The 20,528-nt window shown below is 53.6% G+C and overlaps 3 protein-coding genes across 4 annotated transcripts in view; all 3 read left to right on the forward strand.

Moving 5' to 3' along the window:
* The window catches only part of NOTCH2 (notch receptor 2), an 88,162-nt gene extending 77,145 nt beyond the window's left edge, over positions 1-11,017 (forward strand). The window contains exons 30-33 of the mRNA XM_061451808.1: positions 3,927-4,228; positions 4,583-4,730; positions 6,876-6,973; positions 7,279-11,017. Coding sequence (XP_061307792.1) covers positions 3,927-4,228; positions 4,583-4,730; positions 6,876-6,973; positions 7,279-8,622 — 1,892 coding nt within the window. The 3' untranslated portion in view covers positions 8,623-11,017. The remainder of the gene's footprint in view (positions 1-3,926; positions 4,229-4,582; positions 4,731-6,875; positions 6,974-7,278) is intronic.
* Positions 1-15,590, forward strand: part of REG4 (regenerating family member 4) — a 126,680-nt gene extending 111,090 nt beyond the window's left edge. Inside the window, exons 1-6 of one of the 2 annotated variants that reach the window (XM_061451828.1) lie at positions 13,500-13,860; positions 14,581-14,668; positions 14,786-14,883; positions 14,963-15,100; positions 15,177-15,282; positions 15,421-15,590. In XM_061451828.1, the coding sequence (XP_061307812.1) occupies positions 14,584-14,668; positions 14,786-14,883; positions 14,963-15,100; positions 15,177-15,282; positions 15,421-15,494 (501 nt within the window). In that variant the 5' untranslated portion in view covers positions 13,500-13,860; positions 14,581-14,583 and the 3' untranslated portion in view covers positions 15,495-15,590. Of the gene's footprint in view, positions 1-13,499; positions 13,861-14,580; positions 14,669-14,785; positions 14,884-14,962; positions 15,101-15,176; positions 15,283-15,420 lie in introns of those variants that run through there. The other variant, XM_061451829.1, reaches the window with a different exon arrangement.
* A 958-nt stretch (positions 15,591-16,548) lies between these two features.
* HMGCS2 (3-hydroxy-3-methylglutaryl-CoA synthase 2) lies at positions 16,549-20,044 on the forward strand. Its single transcript, XM_061451830.1, has 9 exons — positions 16,549-16,725; positions 16,974-17,413; positions 17,688-17,813; positions 18,120-18,284; positions 18,355-18,523; positions 18,609-18,779; positions 19,279-19,385; positions 19,489-19,614; positions 19,696-20,044. The coding sequence occupies exons 1-9, from the start codon at positions 16,613-16,615 to the stop codon at positions 19,800-19,802; spliced, it is 1,524 nt and encodes a 507-aa protein (XP_061307814.1). The 5' UTR covers positions 16,549-16,612; the 3' UTR covers positions 19,803-20,044.
* The last annotated feature ends 484 nt before the right edge of the window (positions 20,045-20,528 follow it).

Genomic DNA, 20,528 nt, shown 5'->3' on the forward strand with positions numbered 1-20,528 from the left:
TGGTCTCCAGCCGGACATTGAGCCATTGACCACAACTCTTTGTGTGCAGCCATCCAGCCAGTTCTTTATCCACTGAGTGGTCCATCCATCAAATTGATGTCTCTCCAATTTAGAGACAAGGATGTCGTGCGGGACAGCATTGAATGCTTTGCACAAGTCCAGGTAGATGACATCAACTGCTCTACCCCTGTCCATCAGTTCCATAGCCCCATCATAGAAGGCCACCAAATTGGTCAGGCAGGATTTCCCCTCAGTGAAGCCATGCTGGATGTGCACAAGTGCATGTGCAGAGCATTTGCCAGTGAAGACGGAGGCAAAGAAGTCATTAAGAACCTCAGGCTTCTCCAAATCCAGGGTAGCCAGTTCTCCTGATAGCTTCTGGAGAGGGCCCACGTTGTCCCTAGTCTGTCTTTTATTCGCTACATACCTATAGAATCCCTTCCTGTTTTCCTTAACATCCCTCATTTATATCTTCAGCTTACAGTGATCAGCTTATTGAATTCATAGCATGACTGTGAACTTTGAAGGAGATTTCTTTAACATGCACACATGCAGACAGTCTTATCAGTCTCAAATGACTAGATGCAGTAAGAATGCTCTGCTGCTTTTTGTAAGTGTAGCACTAAGGCTGTGTAACCTGGTAGGGGACTGGGTCATCTGGTAGTAAACAGTTCCTGTGTTCTAGAAGAGAGAGGGTTGACCAACAACGTTATCCCGGTCAGAAGAGCTGCAAGCATGGCTTGCGGAGAGGTGATTCTGATTATGTTGCTGCGGTGGCTTTTTATTGGATTCTGTGGGAATATTTCCATGCAATTTAATGATGACTGGACCCATTCTCTTAGTTCCATTGTCTTTTCTGCTCATTGACCCATTAGGTCTCCTAAATACAAAGCACAGGGAAGGAGAGAATTCTGTGTAATGAGTGTGAGAACATAAACCACCGGTTTCTGCCAAATTTAATCTTTATTTCCCCCATTGGAGCTTCTAGTTGTGTGGCGAGGTGAAAGCTTTCCAAGTGCAGGCAATGACGTTCTTAAGACTTCAGACTGCTAATTTTCACATTCACCCAAAGCTTTGTCCAACAATAGCAATGAAATAATACTAACCTGTGAATTGCTTTCCTGCCATTCAGATTTAACTATGGAGCTTGCAGCAAGCTGCTGTAAGTGATCCCCGTCTGCCGCATCAGAAGCAAGCATCTGAGTTACTGTCAGGGAAAGAAATCATTCAAAAAGTCTGAGAAGTGCTTGAGTAATGTATTAGTAAGGAAGGGTAGGATTCCTCACAGTTAATGTAGCTATTCATCTGCCCTGGCCACCTTCCTCTTCCTTTGTAGGCAGAGGAAAGAAATAGGTGCTTCTGAGAGGCAGTTCATCTGTGTCTCGAGCAGAAGTCTCCTGAAGACTAAATGGCTCACACTGCAGGAATGCTTTGCTGCCCCTAATTACAAAGGGTGTTGAGGGTGACTGATTTGAGTGCAGGTGTTTGGGCTGGAGCCATGTGAAGCTGGTGAGTTAGATCCTGTCCACAGGTGCAGGTGGCAAGTTGAACAGTAGAGGTATTTTCTAGAGAGAGGAGGGGCAAGCTGAAATGCCTCAGTGTACCAAGGTGTTGTTCCCTCTCTTAATCCATCGCCTTCTGCAGTCTCTCGAGTTTAGAGGAATCCAAGATGTCCTGTCTCCTATGGAAGTATTGCCTAGAGACTTTGCCAGTGGGTTCTTTGCATCCCAGCTTTCGGTATATTGTGCTTGTATGAGTCCTTCAGTTATAGCTATATGGTGAACAACTGGCTTTACCATATGGCTCTGCATTTTACATGTACTGTCATCTTGAAAGATAGCGAACAGAAGAGTCTTTATAAAATGCTCCTGTCACCTTTGTCTCCCTATGCTGTTCTTTCTCTGTATGTCCACCACCCAGAGTGGTGAGGACATTCTTTTCACTGGAGTTATTGTGAGTGTGTAACCAGGGTAATGCAATTATAGGCATAACTGGTAACACCACCTGTAATTAAAACTGATGAACTGTCCCTATTATATGCCCCTCTTTTCAGTTACTAAAACTTCAGTGGTTCAGACTGGAATTTTCCATGCTGTGTGTCTGCCTCCAGCTGGATCTGTTTGGGTTCTTTTCCAGCTATTTCAGAGAACAAGCTAGAAGGCGAAAAAAAGACATTGTGTCCATAGTTGGTTTTTTTCCTAGTAGTCCATCAAGCACTTAATTGTGGCGGTCTAGCTGAATGTGTTTTTTGCTAGATTCATAAAACTACCCATGTGTGGCCAACTTACAAAGCTCTGAAAAGAGCTGCATGTACCTGAGAGGCTTTTTTGGAGGGTTGCAGCTAATTTTTCCAAAATTTAATGCATACTATAGCTGTGTCCCTGTAGAGCAACTGAGCATGATCATCGAGGACAATTGCAGTGATTGAGCAAGCAAGACCTTTCCTGTGAGTGTTTTTTCCAGGACTGTAGTGCTGAGGAAAAGGAAAGTTCTTTTCTGTGCTCTGTCTCTCTGCTCTTTGTGTCAGGGCAGTATGGAGGAGACCACAGCCTGACTTGAATACTGAGAAGTGTTCCTCTGGGACGAGGCAGAGCCAGCAGTGGGAGGGAGAAGCACAAAAGGAAGTATAGCCTTGGCCCATAGGCAAGAGGGTCTGTAGACACGACTGGATCTTGGAACTGAACCCAGGCCCATATGTCAACACTTCGCTGCCGTCCAACAAATTCTGAGAAAGCAGCTCGGTGAAAGGCTGTGTGTCCTGTCATTTTAAGCCACCAGGAGGAGCGGGCATTCTGCTGCTGACAGCCTGGCTGCGAGCAGATCTGGAGGCCACAGCCCTGCTCTCTGCCGCTGCTCGACACTGATCCCTGTGGCAGAACGGTAGATTGCCAGAAAGTTTTGGTACTGCTGTTAAGGGAGAGATCAAGGAAAGCTACGTGGTCTGAAGCTGGGAAATGGAAGCAGTGCTCATGCACTTCATGCAGTGCAGATAGTGCACGGCGGACTGCGAAGTGTGCATTCAGGGAAGCTGTTGTCTGTAGGGTCTAGGGAGGTCCCCTGCTTGTCCATGGAATAAATCAGGCAGTTGCTGAAAGATTGTCTTCAGTTTCTGTTAGCAGGCCAAACTGGAGAAGCAAAATTTGTGTTCACCTTTGCAGAGCTCCAATGGGGCGCTTAGCACAGAGTGGTTCGCTCTTGCTGCGATCTTAGTCTGTCTTATTTTCTTTGTGCCTGTAATGTCTGTGGGGTAAAGCAGTAAAATCAGTAAGCAAGCATTAGCATCTACAGTTGAAGTCTTTGGCTTTGAGTAGTGAATATCTTGTAATGTTCAAAGCCTGCTGAAACTGAAGCACCTCAATGCTTGTGTATATGTAGGATGCTACTTCATCTTCAGGGTCCTTCTCATGAAGACCTTGGTGTGTAACAGGTATGAAGGCTTTTGTCTGCATTTAACTTCAGATTAATACCTGCAAAATGCCACCAGTAATCAGTGGCTAGTTGTCCAATAATTTTTTTGTGTCAGTTGTTTGTTTTCCCTAGGTATACAATTAGAATATCCATGTGAATACTTACACTTAATCATCTGAACTCTCTGAATGTTATAACGCTTGCTTCTCTCTAGGAATTTAGGTAGCCTCTATGTTTTGAGGAAGTTTTCCACCTGAGCAGCAAATTTTTTTTGTTTTATAGCTATCTTACTTATTTGAGAAGTATCTGAGTTCTCTTTGGGTGAGGTAGGTATTAAAGTCCTGCTTGGAAAGAAAACAGCTCACTAACTCTGTTGGGCTTTACAATAAGAGGAAAGGTATGGGTTAAAGTGACTGGAGAGATTGTCTGTAGCTGTAGGTGCTCAAGGGGAGGGGAATGTGAGATGGTTTCCTTTCCTTTGCTGTCACCAGTTTACTATGATATCTCTTCTGTTGCAGATGGATGTACTCCACTTATGTTGGCATCTCTGCGTGTGGGCAGCTCCGATATCAGTGAGGAAGATGAGGATGCAGAAGATTCCTCAGCGAATATAATAACAGATTTGATCTACCAAGGTGCCAACCTGCAGGCCCAGACAGACCGCACAGGGGAGATGGCGCTGCACTTAGCAGCCCGTTACTCAAGAGCAGATGCTGCAAAACGTTTGCTGGATGCTGGTGCGGATGCTAATGCCCGGGACAACATGGGGCGGACTCCCCTGCATGCTGCTGTAGCTGCTGATGCCCAGGGTGTCTTCCAGGTACAGCAACTAAAGAACTCACTTAAAAGTAGCTGTGCTCTGTAATTATATGGACCAGCCCAAGCTGCACTCTGTTCACTCACAGCCTTGCTTCATGCCTTCCACAGTGTGATGGCCAGGTGAAACTATTTTGCATCCAGTTTCTTCAGGTATTCATAGCTTGAAGAGCTCAGCATGCGTGAATCATCTGGCATGTATTTATTTGGTCTGTTTGCCTCTGTCATCTGTTATCTGTATCCTTACGTTTCAGTGCTCAGGCTGCTTTCTCATTATAAAGTTTCTCTTGAGTTTCTGCTAAATCCTTAGGTTTGGTCTGTAGTGGTATTGAAAAACTCTATCTTCCCTGTTGTCCAGATCCTGATCCGTAACAGAGTGACGGACTTGGATGCTCGGATGAATGATGGAACGACCCCGTTAATTCTGGCTGCACGTCTGGCTGTGGAAGGAATGGTGGCTGAGCTAATTAATTGCCAGGCAGATGTGAATGCCGTAGATGACCACGGTAATGTGAACATGACATACTGGGCTGGGCAAATATTTGTTACGATATGAGTAAGGAGGGATGGGCTTCTGCTCTCGCAGAGTGAGGGCTGCTCATAAATTCCGTGGCTAAATCACATACTGGGCTCTCTGGTGGAAGTTTTCCCAGCAATAATAGACTGCAGGCTGCTTGTACAGCAGCTTGTTTAGACAGTCCTGGAAAAGAAGCAGAAATATGGGGTTGGATATTGTGGGATTTTCTGGAATGCAGATGTGACTCTCTGGATAGGTTATTTTAAAGATAAAAATAAAAAATCATAGAATCATAGAACAGTTAGGGTTGGAAAGGACCTGCAGGTCATCTAGTTCCAACCCACCTGCCATGGGCAGGGACACCTCACACTAAACCATATCACCCAAGGCTTTGTCCAACCTGGTCTTGAACACTGCCAGGGATGGAGCATTCACAACCTCCCTGGGCAACCCATTCCAGTGTCTCACCACCCTAACAGGAAAGAATTTCCTCCTTGTATCCAATCTAAATTTCCCCTGTTTAAGTTTTAACCCATTACCCCTTGTCCTATCACTACAGTCCCTAATGAAGAGTCCCTCTCCAGCATCCCTGTAGCCCCCCTTCAGATACTGGAAGGCTGCTATGAGGTCTCCACACAGCCTTCTCTTCTCCAGGCTGAACAGCCCCAACTTTCTTAGCCTATCTTCATACAGGAGGTGCTCCAGTCCCCTGATCATCCTCGTGGCCCTCCTCTGGACTTGTTCCAACAGTTCCATGTCCTTTTTATGTTGGGGACACCAGAACTGCACACAATACTCCAGGTGAGGTCTCACAAGAGCAGAGTAGAGGGGCAGGATCACCTCCTTCAACCTGCTGGTCACGTTCCTTTTGATGCAGCCCAGGATACGGTTGGCTTTCTGGGCTGTGAGTTCACACTGCAGCCGGCTCATGTTCATTTTCTCATCGACCAGCACCCCCAAGTCCTTCTCCACAGGGCTGCTCTGAATCTCTTCTCTGCCCAACCTGTAGCTGTGCCTGGGATTGCTCCGACCCAGGTGTAGGACCTTGCACTTGGCATGGTTAAACTTCATGAGGTTGGCATCAGCCCACCTCACAAGCGTGTCGAGGTCCCTCTGGATGGCATTCCTTCCCTCCAGCGTATCAACCGAACCACACAGCTTGGTGTCATCGGCAAACTTGCTGAGGGTGCACTCAATCCCACTGTCCATGTCAGTGACAAAGATGTTGAACAAGACCGGTCCCAACACCGACCCCTGAGGGACACCACTCGTTACTGGTCTCCAGCCGGACATTGAGCCGTTGACCACAACTCTTTGTGTGCAGCCATCCAGGCAGTTCTTTATCCACTGAGTGGTCCATCCATCAAATTGATGTCTCTCCAATTTAGAGACAAGGATGTTGTGTGGGACAGTGTTGAACGTTTTGCACAAGTCCAGGTAGATGACATCAACTGCTCTACCCCTGTCCATCAGTTCTGTAGCCCCATCATAGAAGGCTGCCAAATTGGTCAGGCAGGATTTCCCCTTAGTGAAGCCATGCTGGCTGTCACCAAGCACCTTGTTGTTTTTCATGTGCCTTAGCATGCCTTCCAGGAGAATCTGCTCCAAGATTTTGCCAGGCACAGAGGTGAGACTGACTGGTCTGTAATTCCCTGGGTCATCCATTTTCCCCTTCTTGAAAATGGGGGTTATATTTCCCTTTTTCCAGTCATCGGGAACTTCACCTGACTGCCATGATTTCTCAAATATGATGACCAGTGGCTTCACAACTTCATTCGCCAGCTCCTTCAGGACCCACAGATGGATTTCATCAGGTCCCATGGACTTGTGCACATTCAGATTTTTAAGATGGTCTTGAACCAGATCCTCTTCTACAGTGGGCCCAAGGTCTTCATTCTCACAGTCCCTGAAAAAACAAATCCCAGAGCAAGTGCTGGAAGTCCCATTGCATCTTGGTAGCATAGCGATATGTCACAGCACGGTGCTTTCCAAAGCAGAAATGTAACTCCAGGTCATGTTCATGTGTTGTGAGCTGCACTGCAGTTGCTTTCTTCCCTCAGCATGCTCTGTCAATCTTGGTGCTTTAGAAGGTAGCTCCTTAGTTTGTTACTGAAGTTGTTGGTTTTCCCTGCAGGTAAATCTGCTCTTCACTGGGCTGCTGCTGTCAATAACGTGGAAGCAACACTAGTGCTGCTGAAAAATGGAGCCAACAGAGACATGCAGGATAACAAGGTACAATTTGGGTGTGCTCAGCAGAGCTGTGCTTCCTAGCTCAAAGCATCCTTTTGCTCTTGGTAGTGAACTTCCTAGCGGAATAGTTTAGCCTCTGTGCTCCGCTGCCATGCATAAAATAATTTCCTGTAATACACCTTTTTCAGTGGGCATCTCTCAGGGTGGGTGGTTGTTCTAGGAGACAATTAATGTGACACTGCATTAAACAGTGCCTCCAGGTGTTGCTGCACCATTGAGGGGTTGTTAGCTGTAAGACAGTTACCCCACAATGAAGCCGCTAAAATACCTATTCTCTGTGTTTCCAGGAGGAGACACCGCTTTTCCTTGCTGCACGGGAAGGCAGTTTTGAAGCAGCAAAAATCTTGCTGGACCATTTTGCCAATCGAGATATCACAGACCACATGGACCGCCTGCCTCGAGACGTGGCCCAGGACCGGATGCACCACGACATCGTGCAGCTTCTCAATGAGTACAATGTGGCGCACAGCCCTGCTGGGCACCCAGGTGCCATGCTGAACTCTGCTCTCTCCCCAGTCATCTGTGGCCCAAACAGGTCCTTCCTCAACCTGAAGCACACTTCATTAAGCAAGAAGTCACGAAAACTGAATGCCAAAGGCATCATGCCCACGAACCTCACCAAAGATGCAAAGAGAAGAAGGAAGAAGTCCCTCAGTGAGGGCAAAGGGCAGTTTTCGGAGAGCTCAGTGACCCTGTCACCAGTTGATTCCCTAGAATCACCCCATGCTTTTGCATCCGAACCAACATCGTCACCTGTGATGCCATCGCCAGGGGTGTTACACTCGTCACCCAGCTCACTGCTGACCGCTCCATCTGTGCAGGCTGCACACACAATGTCCTTCTCTAACCTCCATGAGATGCAGCCCTTAGGTCGTGGATCCAGCACGGTGCTCCCATCTGTCAGCCAGCTGCTTTCACAGCACAGAACCACCCCTCCTAACAGTGGGCTCGGCAGGCTCAGGCCAGCCAACGTTTCTGCTGAGTGGATGAACCGGATGGAGGTGAACGAGTCCCAGTACAACGAGATGTTTGGCATGGTGCCGCAGGTGATGCATTCACATCCCACTGTTTCTCAGCAGAGCGGTTTAGTGCAAGCAGATACAAAGCACATGGGAGTGTCCAGGGAGTCTCTGCCCTCTATCATGACTTTCCAGCTGGTTCCCAAGGGTGGCATAAACCAGCAAGCACTGCCACAGCAGGCTCAGTCAAACTGCGCTCAGAACATGGCTGGTCCTCTTAGCTCCATGTACCAGATACCGGATTTAGCTCAGCTGCCCAGTGCCTCATTCTCCATGGCTGCCATCCCTCAGCAGGATGGGCAGGTGGCTCAGACAGTCCTCCCAGCCTACCACCAGTTCCAGAGCTCAATGGGGAAGTACCCCACACCGCCCTCACAGCACAGCTGCTACTCCTCGGCCACAGAACGGACTCCTAGCCACAACCGGCACTTACAAGGGGAGCACCCATACCTGACTCCGTCACCCGAATCTCCAGACCAGTGGTCCAGCTCCTCCCCGCATTCTGCCTCTGACTGGTCTGATGTGGCAACCAGTCCCAGTAACAACCAGCGCGGGCCGGCCACCACTCACATGACAGAGCAGCAGCGGAACAACATGCAGGTGTATGCCTGAAGGCTGGCCAAGGTGAAGCCCAATCAAAAAGTGGACTCCAGAACTCATGAAGGTCTTCCAGGATGAAAATGAAGAACCATTTTAGTATCCAAGAGTCTTAATGAGCCTAGGCTGTTCTTTCCTTGGAGGGACTGTGGTCGCTGTAGGCGTTGTATGCTTTTTATGCTAAACAGAGAACTGTAGAAGCTGGTGATGGAGAAGACCAACTGGGTCACTTCTAACCAACTCCCATGCACCTTGGATGTGATTGCTGTCTGCACTGGATTCTCCAGTCTGCTTTTAAATATGTTCCACCATGTCTCTGGGGAGACAGCTCTTCAGCTTAATGCATCTCATGGTCACTTCTCCAGAAATTTAGCCAAAACCAGCTGCGTATCCTTATTTTGTTACTACTTCTGTTACCCATGTAACCTCTCTCTGAAGCACCTTCTACTAGTTCTCCTCGAGTTCAAGTTGCCTTGTCTTGACACAGCTCAGAGCTGCACCCACATTCCTAGACCCCTCCTTCCCTCGGCTGCCCTTGCTCAGCAAGCGAGCCGGACTTCCCAAAACACCTGCAGGTCAAGTGACACTTTCTGTCACACAGCTTCACCCTGCCCTCTTCCAGAGTCTTTGCCTTATACAGACCCACTAACACCCCTTAGTGTTCTCACTGCCTGCCCCCCAGGTATTATGAGATTATATATATACATATAGTCTTCTCTTAGGTCTTTTTGTTGGTTGTATTTTTTTTTACCCTGCTGCCCAAAACGCTGGTCTGACCTGGTCTTCCCCCCATGGTGGCCTGTAGGCGCATCTCTCCCGTGTTGTATGTCTTCCCTGAGACACACCTGACCATTTTGACACACTACCCTCCCTGTACCCCTCTCCTTCCAGGTATGTCCATGACTGCCTTCACGGGCTCACATGCTGGAAGAGATGCCCTGCAATCCATATAGACCTTTTGGGAAACTCTTGGTATGAGCATGAGTGTTTCAAAACCTTGTAACACAAGCTCCCAGAATTCTTGCACAATACTCCCTGCCCCTCCATCCAAGGGTGGCTGTGTCCTGTCCTCCAGGTACTGTATGCTGCCTTGTCATGGTATTATCAAGAAATGTCACGGATGTCATCACATGTTTGCAGTGTGTCTCCTTCTGCATCAGGAACCATGTCCAGCCCTTTGAAAAGTGTCCCTTCCACTCCAGCCTTGGGACAGGGCTGTTTTGTCTTCCCCTCTCATCAAGGAAGCTGCAGCACTGACTCCAGAGCAGGCTTCCAGCAGGAGCAGCATGCCTGAAGCCAGGACCTGACCTTAAGCAGCAGGCAAAATAGCTCAGAAACCGTTGCCTGGTGCAGTTCAGTTAACAGGTTTGGGGCTGTCCTCTGCTCTCAGCTTCAGCCCGTATCAAGGTTTCCCAGCCAAGATGCCCCATGTGCTCTGTGGGGCGGTAGTTTCATTTGTACTGCAGCTTCCCCGAGATTTTGGAGTTATGGAAGCCAGCTGTCACTGACCTTAGAAAAACAGCCGCTCCTTCTGCTTTGTCCGCAAGAGTAATGCTTCCCTGAAAGGCTCTGAACCAGTCAGCAGCCGAAGTGAACATTTCTGGGGTTGGTTTGCTCCTACCTCTTCAGTGGAACCCTGCAGACACATGTTCCAAAGAGATCGTGGCTGTCGGCTGCCGCCAAAGGGCAGAGAAGGCCACTCCCCACCGAGCAGCGGCCCTTCAGCATCCTACCATGTACAGTATTTCCTTCGATGCTTCTTTCCACTCTAATCAAGGGCAAAAGCTTTTTCTTTTGATTCGACTCAATGGTACATGAAGGCAGGGCCTCAGGAGGAGCCGGTTCCCGGGGCCGTCATTTTGGGCTGAAGTTTTTAACTGAAGTTACTGCTTTTTACGATGCACACAGCGTTCCCTGGCACACTTGCTGCAGTGCATCCTGTGAAGTTTAGCTGCAACCGACTCAGATCTCCAGGCAGAAGCCTGCGAGCTCCTGGAGTTCTGTCCAGGTACATGTTTCACTGCAAATAATGAAGTGTTGCTACAGCAATGCTAAAGAAACAAAGGGCTTTTCCTTGTTAGCCCCAAATAACCAAGTGCCTTTTAAAATATGTGGCTGCCTTTTACAAGACGAGTGCTTTCTGTGGAATGAAGCCGGCTTCATGCCTGGCGTGTTAATATGATGGCCCTCTGCCTTTCTTTTTTTTAACTACTTGTAAAGATAATATCTCCTTAAGGTGGTATTTTATCTCGTAAGTTGTAGAGTAACCATTCACACAGCAGCATTTTCCTATATTAATAATGGAAAATATTTGCTTATTTTTACATTTTTTATAAAAGTCTTTTATGAAAATAGTTGCTGCAAAATGTATAAGCAATTTTTATCCCCAGAATAAAGAGTATGTGCCCAGTGTCTGTGTGCTGCTGTTTTCATTTGGCTTCCCAGCTGTTGTGGCACAGCCACTGGATTATGAATGAATCTTCAGTGTTTGATGGCTGTTCAGACCCCTGACAAGCAAAGGCTTATTTGGGCCTGTGCAATTCATGTCGGGAGAGAGCTTTTGCGCCTCAGGGGTGCTCTGTGCTGTGGCTCTACACCACATGAGCCCCAACACTTAGCTCCATCCAAGGGAGCTGTGCCTAGGAGCTGAAAACAGCCTAACTGGGCTGTAGCTGGAGGATGCTGGGACTTGGTTAGCTGAGAAGAGGCAGCAACCAGCAGCCAAGCAGCTGGGCTTACTGGGAAAGATGGGGAAGGACTGGACTGGGGCCTGTTTGGGATGCTTTGAGTAAGAGCTCTCACTTGCCTGGGAGTCTGGGAGCTGGAGAAGGGCTGGTGCTTTTGTGTGGCTTTTAGAAAGGTGGTGAGCAAGCGTGGGTCAGGTGGTGATTAGTGGAGCCATGGGTTTGCTCCTTTCAGGTCCTGCTTGCTTCCCAGGACTGTTCGCTGTTCTTCCAGCTGGGAGGAGGACCAAGGCTCCCTCCCTGGCTTTGGCTTGGAAGCTGGTTTTTGAAGATGTGCAATTCCCAGCCTCTGAAATGGAGAATCATGGCTCCTGCATGCCGTTTTCAGAACTGAAGTTTGACTTCAACAGCTGGGGAGCAAGTTGACAATGGCTGCCACCTTGTATTTTGAGCAGGGAGGTGCCACTGAAGCCCTGGGCTCCACTAGTGCTCACCTGGCCAGTTTCCAGCTCTCATTGTGGACTGGGATGGAGCCAGTAGCTGAATTACGATGCCTAGCGGCATAAAGCTGCTGGGGGCATTTTAAGGGTTTAATATTCAAACAATGCAGCTCCTTTATCTTCCAGCAGAGCCAGCTTGGCAAGTGCAAACCTCTGGGAGGCTTTCAGCCATGTTCTTGCACAGGTTGCACATCTGTGCCAAAGTTTAGTGAGCTCTGCTGTGTCTCTGGCACAGCTACAGTGAGTTTGATGATGCTCAGGTTGAGACTTGAAGCTGCATCTTCTCAGGGATGGCACATGCCTCTTCCCCCGCCCAGGATAACAAGGGGCTTGTGAAAACTTGTGTGTTACATCCAAATAAGCCTAGTTGAACCAGCCAAACAGGGAGCTGGGGCATCCCTTACCTAACTGAGGAATGATGGAGTAGCTTCAGGCTCCTTTGGGGAAGATTTTCATGGTTTTGCACAAAACAAGGGTGAATCCTGTCTTCTGGGGGTTGCTGTGTTTGAAGGGTTTCCCCATTAGATAGAGCAGCTGGTTTCTTCTGTAAGGAGAAAATGTAGCAGGCAGCAGCTGTGTTTGAACACAAGAAGGCTTTTACCCCTTTGATGCTGGAGGGTGCCTAGCAAGCTGGCTGAGCCTTGAGCAGCCTTGGGAAGCTGCAGCAGCTCTAGCTTGGCTGTGTGGGGGAGGGAGATGGGTCTGATCCTCCTCCCACCGCAGGGCAAGAGCCAGACCTGCTGCTGCACGCTGGTGTGGAGCAGCACACTGGGTGTAGCAGTACTTGCTGCCTTCGTGTTTCAGTAAATACTGCCACAAAGGAGCCATGTGAGGTCCCCGGGGGACATGGCTTGAGCCAGGCAGGCAGCAGAAGGAGCTTCAGCCTGCTGCAACCCCTCCATGCTGGGGAAAGGTGGGCTCAGCTCTGGGGATGGATCCTCTGTGGGTAGCTGCCTCCTGAGTAGCTCCCAGTGGCTTTCTCCAAGGGTCTTGGGGAGGGCTGAAGGAAGGAGAGACAGGCATTGGCCATAGCTGGCAGCAGCAGGGCACTGGGCAGCTTTGTACCCTCTGGACAGGCAGTGTTAGGAGCTCTCAAAGCTGCTTTGCTATATTAGCCAGCAAAGCAGTGCTGCAGAGCAGCGTGGTCAAAGCAGTAGGGTAGGTGAGCTTCAGTCTCCTCCCACCAGTGCAAGAGGACAGCCTGGGGTGAGGAGCAGGGACAGTGACAGAGAAGGCTGTGCCTGACCTTGCTGAAGAGCTCTGGCTGCTGGGGCCAGGGCAGCCCCTCTGCTGTTCCGTGCCAGCAGCAGCCTCCACAGGGCCAGGTTGCAGGTACCCATGGGGCAGGGGTGGGGGGGGGCTTCAGGACCTCCCCCTTCCACAGGATGCAGGCTCATGAAGCCCTGCGTCAGTGCTGGGCGTGAGGGCCGGGCATCCCCTCTGCTATCTGATGGCACCCACCAGCCCCCGGCCACAGGCTGTTCCCACATCCCTGCGTCCTGCATCCTCCTGACAAACATTCCCAGGCAGTTCAAACAAGGGCGGTGTGTGGGTGACGCATGGCAGGACGTGGGGCCCTGCCACGTGCCATCCCTTGGCTGGGGACATGGGCAATGCCAGCGGGTGGTACCCATGGCCCAGCCGCTCGCTGCAGGGATGCTCCAGCCAGAATCAGTGCGGGCTGTCCTAGGGCTCACCCCTGCCAGCCCCCGGTCCAGCCGGAGCTGGGCCAGCAGGCATCCCTGCCCGGCTCTAGGCTGCTCTTTGCTGCAAGGTTCTCCCTGTGTTTACGTTGGTAATTTACGCTAATTGCAGGGGGTTTATTGACCAACTAGGAGAGGTTCTTCCTGTCTCTTCTGGAGAAAAGTTGAATGCAAACAGAGCAGAGATCTGGGCATCTTTCCAGCAAAGTAGGGGGAATGGAGGGGAGTCAGCATTGAGATTTTTATGGTGGGAACCACCTGATCTGGGCAAACACCAATGCTGGTGAGCACTGGGCTATAAAGGGCAGCTCTTCTCTCCTGGCAGCCCACAAGAAGCCATTATTCCCCCCGATCTCCAGAGACCAGGTGAGGACGGGGACCCTCACAGGGCAGCTGGGGCCTTGGGGTGCTCCACGGTGCCTTGTGGGTGACCAGGAGCCTGTGGCAGCCCTGGCAGCTCCCAGGGGAGCTGAGCGCTGCCCTTGCTGCTTGGGGCAGGCTGCAACAATGAAATTTTCAGCCCCACACTGGCTTTTGTCACTGCTTCTTTGACGGGAAAACAAGCCGAGTCTGCAAATCAGCCCCCATGCCCAGAGATTAGCCCAGATAAAGGCGATGATGTGGTTGATTTGCCTTCCTGGCCTGGGCAGTGCTATGAGCTCGGGGGGTGACAGTGATGCTGTGTGCATAGTCCCTGCAGCCCTACCAGCTGCATTTCTGCCTGTGCCATTGCTGCCGCTGCTTGATGCCAGGGCAGGGTTGGATTTCCCTTACCTATGCCTGTGGCAGCATGTTCTCATGTCCCCAACAGAGCAGCTTGGCTCACCCAGCCAAGGCTGGGACTGGTGGGGCCAGGACACAGAGCTGCAGGAGGGACCCTGAGCCATGCCTGGGGATGGATGGGGTGCTGGCACAGAGTGGTGAGCTGTGCCAGGGGAGAGGGAGGCACAGCCCCAGGGCTGCCATCTCCTCCAGCTGGCTGAAAGGAGGCAAATTGAGCCCACGGCAGGGTAGGGCTGCACCCTCTGGCACAAGCAGCATCCACCATACCTGAGGGGCTTGATGTGACCCCTTGCGCTCTTACAGGGGATGCTTCCAGGAGCAAGGAGCATGGTGGCAGCAACCAGACTTTCCCTCCTGCTGCTGGGCTGTGTGGGGCTCCTGCAGCCGGCTGGTAAGTTCCATGACTTGGGTGGCAGCCAGTTCTACAGCGCGGCTGGGCATGAGCCAGGGTCCTCTCTGGCTGTTGAGGCCAGCTCCCCCATCCCTCCCTGTGGCTCTCCCTCCGCAGGTGCCCGGTACATAGACTACTGCCCCAAGGGCTGGTACTATTACAAGCTCAGCTGCTTCAAGTATTTCAGTCAGCTCCAGAGCTGGGATGAGGCCGAGGTAAGGCTGCTGGGGTACAGAGGTGGCTGGGGTGAGCCACCTGCTGGGAATGCCCTGGCACTCATGGCTCTCCCTGTAGAGGCAGTGCCAGGCCAGCTATGCTGGTGCCCACCTGGCCTGGGTGGAGGAGCCCCAGGAAGCAGCCACCCTGCAGAGGGTCATCTCCTACTACCAGCGTGTGCAGCCCGTCTGGCTCGGCCTCCGCTATGGGCAGCAGGTGAGGCTGGGAGCAGCAGGGTGGTGGGGGCCACAGGGCAGCAGAGCCATAGCTCTAATCCACTCTCCCTGCACAGAGCCAGGCCTGGCAGTGGGTGAGTGGGGACAAGTACAGCATCACCAGTGGGCTGCCTGGGAACGGTGCCCTTGGGGGGACCTGTGGCATGCTGACCCACCTCAGCGGTGAGTGCCCAGATCCTGCATCCACCTCCAGTGCTCCGTCTCAACCAGCATCCCTCCTCCAGGTCCAGGGGGGTATGGCAGGCAGAGCTGCTGCCCCTGTCCTTGACATGACCCCACCGATCCCCATCTCTCTGGCAGGCTTCACCCTGTGGTCCAGCACTGACTGTGCCCAGCAGCATCACTACATCTGCAAGTTCACACCCTTGCACTGAGGACAGCGCCTGGGCCCATGGTGGGCCCCACATTGGCTCCTCCTGTCACCTCTGCTCCTCTCCCCCAACTCCTAAAAATACAAAAATAATAAAAGGAGCATGCAAGTGCTGTGTGAGCTTGGTGCTGGTGCAAAGTCCTGGGAGAGGCAGGAGCTGCCCCGGCTCCCTGAGCTTCCCGGGACTTCGGCACTGCCAGTGCTGTCGGAGCCTTTTGGGAGTGAGTCCCAGGAGCCGCAGGGCCGGTGGATTTCCCAGCCGGGCTCTCGTGTTTGCTCATTCCCAGCTGTTCTGTGCCAAATGGGACAGGTGTCCCTGGGGAGCAGGGGAGCGGACAGGAGTGCCCTCATGGTGCAGGGCATGGATGTGGGTGAGGATTCGAGCTGTTGTGGGTGTGCACATGTGAGTATGGGTGCCTCCCTGTGTGCTGGTGGCTTTGCAGGGTCTGGGGGCTGCGATACTGCCCCATGGCCATGTTGACAGCAGCACCAGGACCAAAGGTCCCTTCTTGAGTCACAGTGTGTTGCCACAGGCGTCACGTGGCTGTTCACTGTTTGCTGTTTTAAAGACGGCTCTGCCCCCCCCCCCCCCCCCCCCAGCTCACGGGCTTCTTACCCCTCAGAGCTGCAGCACATGTTGGAGGTGGACCGCATCCCAGGCAGCAGGGACGGTGCTGGCACCCCATCCCCAGCCGCCCTCCGCTCCCGCCCTGGCAGTCCAGGGCAGTCGGAGAGGGCATCCAGCAGCTCGCACACCGTACGGTGACCAGAGCTGTGCGGGTGAGCTGCAGTCACCGGAACTGCCGCTGCCCCACAGCATGGGGAGCCCGGGCTGCAGGAGAGCCCTTTCCACTGCCCAGCCCTGCCTCCAGCTAAGCTCATCCTCAGGTTTTGGGGTGCAAGGTAGAGACATCTTGTGAGTTCCCTCCTCCGAAGCCAGTGCTTGCTCCGCTGTCCCTGTCGCGTTGGCTGCTGCTTGGTGACCTTTGAGCGCCAGGGTCTGGTGTGCTGATAAGGGCCAGGAGGGCTGTGCCGTGCCGCCTGTGAAGTTTATAAAAGCACCACACAAGGCCTATCCCTGCAGCCATCCTGTCCCACCGTCTGTGCAGCAGCAGGGTGAAGATGTTGCGCTTGGTTGGCCGCGCCGCTCGCTGCTGGGGGGCAAGGCAGACATCGCCGGGGCCAGAATGGGCACTGTGGGGACCCCAGCACGCCACGGTTGTGCAGAGGGCATGGTGAGCACCCACGCGAATGGGCTGGGCTGGGAGCTTATCCAGGGACAGGTCAGGGAGCTGGCAGTGCTCTTAAACCTTGCTGGGGAAGGCGATGCTCTCCCTCCTCCCCACAGGGCTGCCAGGGAACCAGCAGGGATTTGGGGTGCTCATAGCCTGGGATGCTCACTGGTGGCACTTCCCTGGGACCACCGCATGTCCCCAAGTCTCAGGGCTGCCATGGGACTATCACTGCTCCCTCTGCCCCACAGTCTCTCCAGCACTGCTGGGACGGGCACCTGGCCCAAGGATGTGGGTATCCTGGCGCTGGAGGTGTACTTCCCTGCCCAGTACGTGGAGCAGGAGGAGCTGGAGCGGTATGATGGCGTGGAGGCTGGCAAGTACACACGGGGCTTGGGCCAGCAGCAGATGGGCTTCTGTGCTGCCCACGAGGACATCAACTCCCTGTGCCTGACGGTGGTGCAGCGGCTGGTGGAGCGTGGGCGCCTCTCCTGGGACGCCATCGGCCGCCTGGAGGTGGGCACCGAGACCGTCATTGACAAGTCCAAGGCCGTCAAGACTGTTCTCATGCAGCTTTTCCATGACTCGGGCAACACTGACGTGGAGGGCATCGACACCACCAACGCCTGCTATGGGGGCACGGCTTCGCTCTTCAATGCAGCCGCCTGGGTAGAGTCCAGCGCCTGGGATGGTGCGTGCAGCAGGGACTGTGCCATGGGGATGGGGGGGTTGCATGTTGGGTGAGTGCCATGGGATGGGGGAAGGAGGCAGGAGGTGTCCTGAAACTGAGAGATGCCCCGGCAAGACTCAAAGGGAGCTGTTGCCCCTCCCAGCTCTCCATCACTCTTGTTGTTTGCCCACCTTGGCCATGACACCCCGCAGCATGGGGGTGGGAGTACATGAGGTCCATGGGATGGAGGCTTCCACCCACTAATGGCCCCACCGGCCCCCCTGTCCTCCCTCAGGTCGCTACGCTGTGGTGGTGTGTGGAGACATTGCTGTCTATGCCACAGGGAACGCACGGCCCACAGGAGGTGCCGGTGCCATTGCCATGCTGGTGGGACCCAATGCCCCGCTGGTGCTGGAGAGAGGTTGGTGTCATGGGGCCCTGGGGATGGTGAGCTGGTGGATGCTGTCCCTGGGGGCCATACATCCACATCCCAACCCTGACAGAGCTGCTCAGTTCCAGCAGTGGGAGTTCTGCCAGCCCTGATGGCTGCCTGGTGTTTGGTATCCCAGGATCCCAGCAGACTCATTCCTGTGGGTACCATGGAGCAGTCCAGGGAGGCTGGCAGATACCAGGGCTGGCACAGCATGGCCCGCAGCACCTATGTGTGTAACCATCTGTCTGGGACCCCCCAGTCCCCCCTGACAGCCGGCTCTCCCTGTGCCCGCAGGCCTGCGGGGAACCCACATGGAGCACGCTTATGATTTCTACAAGCCAGACCTGTCCTCTGAGTACCCAGTGGTGGACGGGCAGCTTTCTATCCAGTGCTACCTGCGGGCGCTGGACCGCTGCTATGCCGTTTACCGCCGGAAGGCAGAGAGCCAGTGGAAGCAGGGTAAGCAGTGGCACCCCTGGGATGCCCACACCATCCCACTGGATGCTGATGGCCACAAATTGCCTTCCAGCTGGCATTCAGCGGCCCTTCACCCTCGATGACTTCAAGTTCATCATCTTCCACACGCCCTTCTGCAAGCTGGTTCAGAAGTCAGTGGGGCGGCTGCTGCTGAATGACTTCTTGGCCACCCCCAACCCTGACACGGCCGCTGGCCTCTACAAGGGGCTGCAGCCCTTCCGGTGAGTCCCCATGCCATGTCCCCCATCGCCCAGCCCAGCTGCGGACATGCCTATGTGGGGCTCAAGACAGCCTCTCTCTGAGCAGTGGTGTGAAGCTGGAGGACACCTACACCAGCAAGGATGTAGAGAAGGCATTCCAGGCGGCCAGCCAGGAGATCTTCAAACAGAAAACAAAGCCCTCCCTGCTCCTCTCCTCCCGCAATGGCAACATGTACACACCGTCCATGTATGGCTGCCTGGCCTCCCTCCTGGCGCAGTGAGTCCCCCAGAAAGCTGGCTCAGGGTTGGGGGGAGTCATTGTGGGGAGGGCAGTTTCTACCCTGGCTGGCTGGGGGTGCAGGTGCCAGTACGCATTCTACTCCCCGGAGACTTTACACTTTCATTGCACATAACCCCGGGGGTGGATGTGTCCCACTCTGTGCCAACTCCCTGCCAGCCTTTTCATCCCAGCTCACACAAAGTCCTTCTTTTGGCACTGGGAGGATGAAAACCCCATTGTTGTGCCTGACGGAATGGCTGACCCAGCAGCAGAGGAGCCATGGGAACAAACAGGCACCCAGCGGGAAGAAAGCCTCATGCTGGGGCTCCCCGGCATCACTGCAGTCCAGGGCCATGCACCCTCTGCAATGCAGCCCTGAGTCCCAGGACCCCCTGGCCTGCAAACAGGGCAGGATACAGCCTGCTCCTACACCACCCCCAGATATGCATCCCTCAGGCTCCAAACCCATTCTAACCCCCCCAACCCCTCAATGCAGGTCCTCAGCACGGGACCTGGCCGGCTCCCGGATCGGTGCCTTCTCTTACGGCTCGGGGCTGGCTTCCAGCATGTTCTCCTTCCGCGTCTCACAGGATGCAGCCCCGGGTGAGCCCCGTGGGAGAGAGGGCCTGGGAAGAGCAGGAAGCGTGGGGCTGCAGGGCTGGGGCTGCAGGCTGAACTGTCTGACCCAAGGGGTGCCCCCTGGTAGGCTCGCCCCTGGACAAGCTGGTCTCCAGCCTGGCTGATCTCCCGGCTCGCCTGGATGCCCGCAAGCGTGTGGCCCCGCAGAACTTCGCTGAGATCATGAAGCAGCGGGAAGAAACCCATCACTTGGGTGAGCAGGGCTGGGGGGGATGCAGCACCCCCCTGACAGGACCCCACGGTCCCACTGAGCATCACCATCCTCTCCCTGCAGCCGACCACACTCCCCACGGCTCCCAGGCAGATCTCTTCCCTGGCACCTGGTACCTGACACGAGTGGATGCCAAGTACCGCCGGCAGTACGCCAGGAAGCCCATCTAGGAGGGACTGGAATGGTGAGCGCTGGGGAGGGGTGTGTTCTCTTCACTGCTGGCATCCCCTCTTCCCTATCACATCCTTCCTCATCCCCAAATCTGGGGCTGGCCTCTACAAGAAACCCCACCTTGCATGGCTGGAAAATAGCCATCAGCACCTCTGGCCCTGGAGCTGGTGGAGATGGCAGCATTTTCTGCAAGCACCCAGGCCACGTGAGGGAATAAAGGCACAGACGAGAGGGGGCAGCAGCTCGGCTCTGGCTTCTGGTCATGAGTGGTCCCCTCCCACCCAGGGACCCTTCCCTCAACCACCTTGAGACTAGATCACAGCCTCTTACAGGATTTATCCCATTGGCACCCAACATGGCCACTTGCTCCATTGAACACATCTCAATGCCCGCTACTTCCCCAGGATTGGGAGCATGCCCTGACATTCTGGGGAGCCAAGTAAAGCCCAGCTCCCCAGTCTCCAGTTTGGGGGTGGTCAGATGCCATTTTCCTCATGACGCAGGTAAATGGGAACATCCCCACAGGAAAACTCAGGGGGCTGGAGGAGGCAGCTGATGTGGGGGCTCACGGGAGAGCTCAGCCCCCCATGGAGCACTGCCTGCTCTCTGGGCCATGTCGCAGCACAGGACTGTGGCCAGACGGGAGGGACCTCAGCGGGGCTGCAGCAGCCACAGGGACCTTTGCACCCTTGAGCAAACAGCAGAGTGAGGCACTGGGGTCTGGA

Source organism: Pezoporus flaviventris, unplaced genomic scaffold (genome assembly GCF_033815535.1).
Source record: "Pezoporus flaviventris isolate CSIRO_AGI_PZ_B2104156 unplaced genomic scaffold, CSIRO_AGI_Pfla_v1 ptg000013l, whole genome shotgun sequence".
NCBI lineage: Eukaryota > Metazoa > Chordata > Aves > Psittaciformes > Psittacidae > Pezoporus > Pezoporus flaviventris.

Coding starts and splice junctions, on each gene's coding strand:
- HMGCS2 (XM_061451830.1), top strand. CDS start 16,613: ATGTTGCGCTTGGTTGGCCGCGCCGCTCGCTGCTGGGGGGCAAGGCAG. Junction 17,414..17,687: donor AGAGTCCAGCGCCTGGGATG/GTGCGTGCAGCA, acceptor GTCCTCCCTCAG/GTCGCTACGCTGTGGTGGTG. Junction 18,524..18,608: donor AAGGGGCTGCAGCCCTTCCG/GTGAGTCCCCAT, acceptor CTCTCTGAGCAG/TGGTGTGAAGCTGGAGGACA.